Below are 8343 nucleotides of genomic sequence, written 5' to 3' on the forward strand. Positions count from 1 at the left end.
CAGCAAAATCACCAGTGTCCAATCAACTCTCCAATTAAATTTGACATATGTTTGCGTTAATTTTACAGAGGTGCTTTCGCTGTGTACCACAGTGCTCTGTTCTTAATGGAGAGACTGTTTCATTCATGCAATCTCTGTTCATTCATCAGAGCACCGTAGCGTACCCTCTGAGTTCAAACGAGACACGAAATTCTTGTCAATGGAGAGACTGACGTCAACAGCAGCGCGATGACTCGTGGATCACATGTTCGGTCGCGTCTATACAAATTGGAGTTGCGCTGTCCGTGGTCCTGAATGAAAAAAACCCACGCGCCGCATTCATGTGTGAGCAAATGAAATCTCTCAACAGTGCAAGACAGATCGAAGTGTGTTCCAAATAGTTGTCGTGGGAACAAAACCTATTTTACTGAAGTTTTATATGAATTTAAGGATTGCAATTGTTTCCAAACCTCAACTGTCAAGGACCAAGACGCATACGATTTTGAGTTCCAGCTAATTTATTCAGGAAATCAGGTGAGTAGTGCATTGCCATTCCCTAATTTAATGCACCCTAAAACAGTTTATATGTAACCTAATCTATAGAAACGAAGATATGTTATGAAGGGCTGGAATGACGTTTTAATACAACGTTAACCGTTTAATACAACGTTCATTTTAGCTTTAGTCATTCCAGGAGCTACAGGTCGATCGACCAAAAAGCTTTTTTTTTTTTTTTTGTTGCAAAAATTAAAAAAACGATTTTTTTCTAACAATATCGATGTTTCTAATTTCATACAGTATGTAGCACCTTATGCATTTTTCCGTGAATGGCTAATTTGATCTTTCGTATCACTTTATTTTGTTAAGGCGATTCCAGATACCGTTCATTTGTGCACTGATTAATATTTGGTCATTGTGTGCACAAGAATGAGGATTTTGATGAAGTCTTAAGTCTTTCTGATAAAGATTAGTTCGCTGGAAGTTTATTCTTTGAAAACAAACGTTCAGATGGAAAGAGAACGTTCGTATTCGTGTCCATATGGCGTTTATATGAATGAATGAAAAGTAAATGCATATTGCTCGGACTGATTCATATTATAACGTGTGTTACGCTCGTTCTTTTCACGGCACAATCATCAGTATTGTCTTTATATTTTACAAGTAGCCTAGCTTATAATGCCATGTGATGTCTAGTTTTATCAGTGTTTCTTAAGCCTTTTCTGGAGTGCCACTAATACTACACAGTTAGCATATCTTCTTTATCTAATACACCTGATTCGACTGATTGGCTATATGAGAGTGCCTCATGATCTGAATTGAGTGTGTCAAATAAGAGAAACATCCTAAATGTGTAGTGTTAGTGGTACTCCAGGAAACGATTGAGAAACACCGGTTTAATGCATATGCCTCTTTGTTCGTTGATCCGAATCGAGAAGTGATTATCTACGTTGAAAAGGCATCCAGGGAATTCGCTCGACAGCAACGCGACATCTTGCCTTTTTGTGGAACTATGTAGTGTTGTGTGGACTCAGTAGGGTTGAAACAACAAAATCGATAAAAAGATTAAAAAAAAGACAAAATATTGTGTTGGACACAATTCCTGTAATTTAAAAGCGCATGTTTTAATGTTTAAACAAATTTCAGCGCACCCCAGTTACCCGCTGCTCTAATTGACAAACGTTAAAATTCTAAGTGTCAGCAAACTGTAGTCAAAATGTTAATGATCAGAAAACAACAGAGAATAATCTTCCTTTTTTTTCTTTGTCTTAATAAGGTGCTCCCCTCTCCCCATCACCCCATCCCGTTCTCTCTGCATGGTCATGTTCTGCTGTTGCTACCCCTCCAGCACCTCAGCTCTCCTGATAGTCCTCCTCAGCCTCACCCCCCTGCTGGCACTGGCAACACCTGCACTTCAGCAGAGACCCTCAGTCCGCAGCAGCATCAATGAGGCTCTCCACTTGGCAAAAAAGGACCAGGGGGCAGCAGAAGAAGCTGCTTGGACACATAGGAATTTGGAGAACCTACTCCAGAAACCCTTGGGACAGGAACATGTCTCAGATATGGACTATTCCAGTGCTCTAGCCTCTGTTCTACTTGAGGCCCTTGACCGTCCAGCCAGAGAGAAGATGACCATTAAATTGGATTCTGAAGAGAGACTCACATTGGAGGCAATGGGGGATCAGGGATCCAGCAAAGACCATGAACAGAACAGAGAGCATGAGGAGGGCATAGAGATATTATCAGATGCAACACAGAGTAAGAAAAACGAAGAAGGAGAACACAAGGAGAATGAGACGAATGTGGCTGAAGTGCAGAGCCAGTCTATTATGGCCAACCCCCTTAAGCGCAAAGCCAGGGGCTATTTTCAAAACATTGACCTCGGACTGCAAGACAATGAGATTCTCCCTCCTCTAAAAGGCTACAAAGCCTATAACCAACAGCTGGCCCAGGCCACCAAGAAGCTTAAGTGGCAAGAGGAGCAAACTAGAAACCCATCCCAGCTCGAAAGAAATTTCATGGATGATTTTGATTTTGTGGAAGAAGAGGAGGAGATTCTAACCCACAAGGAGGAGGAGTCACGGGCACGGGCAGAGCAGGAGGAGGTGAGGCAGCAAGAGGCAGAGGCACAGGAGGCACGCGAGGAGGAGCAGAGATTGGCCGACATCGCCTCTGACATGCTTCTGGACTACATGGGCAGAAAGCAGAAAGCATCCACCTACATGAGAGACATGAAGAAGGTGGCGCTTCTAAACAATGTGGCCGAGGACAAGCGCTCTAATGAGGTGGAGGACAGTGATGATGATGACGAGATGGATCCTCAGACGATCGACAGGCTAATCGAAATCTCAAGCAAGCTGCACCTGCCTGCTGATGATGTGGTCGAAATAATCAGTGATGTTCAGGAGAAAAAGAAAAAAAGGAAGGATTTACCACAAAGCAACATCCCTCGTTTCCGTCCTCTGGTTCCTCTCAAAGCCAAACTGAGGCCTCAGGCATATCAATTTTCTAGGTCACCTAAGAAATCCTCTAATCCAGTCAATCCTTATAAGAAATGGAAGAAGGAGAAAAACAAAGCCAAGCTCAGTAAGCAGGACTACTGGTTTAAGCCACAGAAGCAGTTTCTGGCCTATCCCTCATTTCCCTATTATCAGAAGCCATATCGAGCCTATTATCCTGTCTTCTTCCCTCCCCCTAAGCCCCGGTTCTATACCAATCCTGCTCTCTCCTTTGACTATAACTTTGGGGGCTCCTTGGGGTATGGCCTCAAACCTCCAAACCGTAGGCACAGAGACAGGGCAAAGGCAAGGGACTGGAAATGGGCACAAGCCCCACAACGCTCCCAGAGCCCATACCCACAACCAGACAGTGTCATATCTAATTACATTCTCCCACATCCTCGAACTTACCAGGCTCTCCCCATGCCCAAACCACGCTCTCCTCCCAGCGGGAGATCACCCTCTTACATCTACCCACCAGACTATGTGTACGATGAGCCAGAGTCTCCGCAGGACAATGATGAAGAGCTGGAGAACTTCATTGAGAAGATTTATTACAACCGTAGATTATTTTAGTCTGTGAGATTTCAGGAGTTTTATCCTAAAGCGATGAAACTAGCGATGAAAGATTGAGGAGAATGCTGGCAAAACCTGAAAGCGTTTTGAGCGTCAAAGCTGTGAAAAGACAGTTAGGTGTTTCTTCTCCACTCTTGTGTTTTAATACATTCCAAATCAGAAGAGAAGGTGCTGTAATCAGAACCTCTCTGCGTGCACTCATTTGGTTTCTCTCGCAGTTTACATTTTAATTTGGTGAGAGAATACACAGGTGAATTTGTAAGGTTTCATTCAGGTATGTTTTTGATTCTCTTGTACGTATGTCAAAAAAGAAAAAACAAAAACAAAAGAAAAAATTGAAAACAAAAATAAAACTGAAAATAGTCAAATTAACAACCAACCAAACAAAACATTATAGGTGCCAATTGCAAGAGACCCATGTTTACACACATATTATTTTCTTTAGGAAACACTTGATTAATTGTGAAGCAAAGAGATGTATTCTGGAGACTGCAGGGCACAGTAATAATGGCTATGGTATTAGTTACAAAAACAAGTAACAGTCAAATTGTCACAGGCTTTTCCTGAGGGTCTGTTGGAATGTATTGATCAATGTTCCTATTGCCTTAATACTGATCACTGTTTTAACTCATTCATGTGCATGCAGGTCTTGCACCACTAAAAATAAATCTGTCATGTACGCTGTATACAATGCTTGAAACAAAATCTTCCATTTTATGCCCTGTCAAACTGCTTGGTGGTATATACCTGTACACATGTGATTTAATGTAAACTTTACATCCTCCCAAAATGTTCAACAAATTTTGAAAGGCCCCTATTATTGTGGGTTAGCACCAACGTACAACCACTGAGTACAGGATTTTTGTCACAAAAGCCAACGGAACGCTGTATAGTAATGTTTGTTCCTAAAAAAAGTTTTAAAATGTCTGATATTTGTGAGGAATAATCTGAGGGTGAACAGTTTGCACGTCTATCTGTATTTGCATCTTAAAAAAAAAAAAAAAACTGATACATTTGGGGAAAATCGCCTCTGATCAAACTATGATTATTAAAAAAAATTATAATAAAAAAAAAGAAAGAGAACTTAATTACTATAGCAAGTGTTTTCATCAGTGAACTGTCTTGTGAAAGGAATTTGTTGTTGTCAACTTCCAGATTGTAAGTTGTACAGTGTCAAATAAACAAATGTGTGTGCAATGTGTAAATAACAGCATGTTGATTACTAGTTTTGCTATATGAAGAAAATAAAATCAATTATTTTATTAAAGTCCGTTTTTTAAAGAAATGTCTTATTGGAAAGTCATTGATCAGATTCTGAGCAGAATGCTCTGTAATTAATTAATTTATGTACCACATAGTGTGCTCACCAAGACCATATTCTTATCTCACCTGTAACAGAAATTGCATTTGACGTCACAAAGAGTTTGAACCGGCATGGCCAGTAAATCTTGGAATTTTATCTGTGTTTTTTTTCGTGAGTCATTGACATTCTATATTAAAACAGAACACTGATAAACACACATTGATTTTAGGTGGCACAGAGTCCAAGACAAATTTTAGTGTCAAGTTACTGATGTACCAAGACATGCACCTGTCAAGATCTCTTAGAAATGACTAACAGAAATAAAATAGGTAAATATGCAGTTCCGCAGTACATAAAAACCTTCACGACTGTGTTTCTCATGCATCCTGTTCTGCGACAAACATGCTAATGTATCATAATATAACTGAACAAGTTTAACTGGTATTATTCAGTTAAAACAGGACAACAACATATTTTCCAAACATCAGAACAAATCAGTTTTTCACAAACAAAATAACAGGCAAAAAATGAAAATTGACACATAAGGAGATTGCGTTCTATATGCATCTGTAACTCAGATCAGAAAAAAGCAAATAAGAAATGCATGTTTTCAACTTAATGGAAAGATGCCATTCGCTTAGGCAGTGGTAGATGAAAGTCATTCGTAAATGAAAAGGATTTGTAATAAAAAGAGAGTAATGTGAATGGCACAGACATGGAGACACACTGAGACCAAATGAAAGAGAGGGGTGGGGAGAGAGAGAGAGAGAGAAAGCTGCAGTGATTAATGAGTCACATGATTGACGGGTGAGTCATCTACTGCCATGCACCACCGCAAAACCTGGAGCACTTATCCCCCCACCCCCCCACACCCCGCACACATACCAGCCCATTCCCCCACACCCTGAATTTGGACACAATGCAGAACTCAATTATGCACAAAAAACATCTGCATTGGGATACTGCCACACATGCAAACACACACAAACGCTCATCAGCCCAACATTGCCATGAGGCCCTGCACTCTAATTTAGATTGCATGTATATTTTGCAAAGTCACACCACTGTGACCTCAGAATGGGCATTATTAGTGCGATTTGACCTCAAACACGTTCATTGTCATGTTGGTGCATTCTAAACGTCCACTATGGCTTTCGATCCATTCGCTCTAAGTGCTCGATCCCACGGCAAATTAACTATTGCAACCACAGACGGCTGCTGGAACATTTTCCATTAATGAACAGATCTCATGAAAATCCATACAGAATTGACAAGTTGGCTGACCCAAACCCCTTATTTAAACTTGACCAATCAGTAGAGTGTGTAAACATGATAGGAAGCTGTTGTGTGTGAGAGAAGCAAGTAATTGTCACATATTAGATGGAACCGATGCCCAGTGACGTCATTGGCTGTAGTGAAAGTCGTAGGGATTCAAATGAGTGCAGTCGCACAATATCATACAAATTAGCCAAATTTAGAAAATCCTGATGATTTCACCATTAGAGTGTGTTGGCCTTTGATGTGTTTCTCTCTCTCTCTTCTTTTCTTTCTGCTTTTGTGTCAAAATGCAGAGGGCCGAGAATGAGCGCAAGTGTGGAGAGGTCTCACGGCACTGCTGGTGGAGGCTGGTGAGTCATGGCCACTTGCATTCTCTTTCAACCTTCATTTTCAACAGTTTCATCGAAATATGCAGAGTGTGTTAAATTATGCTGATAATTACTGTAAATGGAAGCTTGATTGTTCAAAACCTTCACATACAAAATGTCATTAATGTGTGCAGCTGCCCCATGTTCTCCATCTGTCACTTATAGGTATGATCACACGCACACACTCATGCAAAAATCAGGCATAAACACATCCTGATGCACTGATGATAGAGGCGCCAGTGCTTCAGAGGTAAAAAGTGCCTGATAATGACTGTGACTCATACGGAAGCTCTAATGATGCATTCAGCCGAGCCAACCAACCAACATGCCATGGGAAAAACACTCTCGGCTAAAACTTTCTCTGTGACACACGCGCTCTGAGGTGCTTCAAAGTGCCTTGAAGATAGACAGCCCCATTTATGCCCTTCCTGGATTTCAGTGATTAGGCATAATTGAACAGAATCATTTAAATCTCAGCGAGGTTGTTAAAAAAATAATAAAATAAAAAATTCTCTTCCCCCCGTTCCTTTTCTGTATGCCAAACCTTTATGCATGATGGTAATTATCATGTAATTACCATTCAATTATACCCTCTGCTCACCCCATAAGAGCTGTCAGTGTGTCCGCAAAGAGCTGATTGCCTCGTCCGCCATTCTGTCTCACAGGATGTCTTTACATTTACATCGTTTTTTAGTGTCAAACAGCTTTCAAATGTACCTGCTCTGTCATGTCATAATGTATACTAAAGTATGCAAGGCATAGAACTTCAATATGTCACGTTCTAGATTAAAGACTGTGTGAAATGGTTTTCTTTCTGAATCAATTCAAAATGTTCCATTTCACCCGCCGGAGGGTAAATGCTCTTTGACAGCACTGGTAGGGGAGGCAGGTGTTGGGCTTTATGCTCCCAGCATGTACAAGCAGTCATGTTTCCATTAAAGAGCTTTGAATATTCAGACAATGATACAAGAGTGATGCAATAACTGTCGCATGTAGATGCTTACAATGTCTGACTAGAATTAATGCTTTGAATTTATCTAACTAGCTTTGAATTATGTATTGTTCTATGTGTTATGAGGTGCATTTCTTCTACACACACACACACACACACACACACACACACATTCACACACACACACACACACACACACACACACACACACACACACACACACACACACACACACACACACACACACACACACACACGTTGTGTTTCCATGTTTTATGGGGACTTTCCATAGACATAATGGTTTTTATACTGTACAAACTTTATATTCTATCCCCTAAACCTAACCCTACCCCTAAACCTAACCCTCACAGAAAACATTCTGCATTTTTACATTTTCAAAAAACATAATTTAGTATGATTTATAAGCTGTTTTCCTCATGGGGACCGACAAAATGTCCCCACAAGGTCAAACATTTCGGGTTTTACTATCCTTATGGGGACATTTGGTACCCACAAAGTGATAAATACACGCTCACACACACACACACACACACACACACACACACACACACACACACACACACACACACACACACACACACACACACACAAACCTCAGAAGCTAAATGGTGAGGACCTCTAAAAACACAAGGGTTTTCATACTAAGATAATGATATTTACAAAAGCCAACTCATAAACCTAATCCTCATCTCAGAATGCACAACATGTCAGAAGACCATGTCGGGCACTTTATTAGGACCATAGTCTATATATACTGTGTATATATATATATATATATATATATATATATATATATATATATATATATATATATATACTGTAGGTTGGCTATAATTTTGAGGGTCAAATTTTTGAAAATGTCTTCACAAA

The 8343-nt window shown here is 40.2% G+C and overlaps 1 protein-coding gene across 1 annotated transcript; it reads left to right on the plus strand.

Annotated features, from left to right (window-relative positions):
- Window positions 1-317: 317 nt before the first annotated feature.
- On the plus strand, window positions 318-4739 carry LOC127636163 (trichohyalin-like). The gene is made up of 2 exons (XM_052116585.1): window positions 318-513; window positions 1754-4739. The coding sequence occupies exon 2, from the start codon at window positions 1794-1796 to the stop codon at window positions 3549-3551; it is 1758 nt and encodes a 585-aa protein (XP_051972545.1). The 5' UTR covers window positions 318-513; window positions 1754-1793; the 3' UTR covers window positions 3552-4739.
- Window positions 4740-8343: the final 3604 nt, after the last annotated feature.

Source organism: Xyrauchen texanus, chromosome 43 (assembly GCF_025860055.1).
Source record: "Xyrauchen texanus isolate HMW12.3.18 chromosome 43, RBS_HiC_50CHRs, whole genome shotgun sequence".
Classification (NCBI taxonomy): Eukaryota; Metazoa; Chordata; class Actinopteri; order Cypriniformes; family Catostomidae; genus Xyrauchen; species Xyrauchen texanus.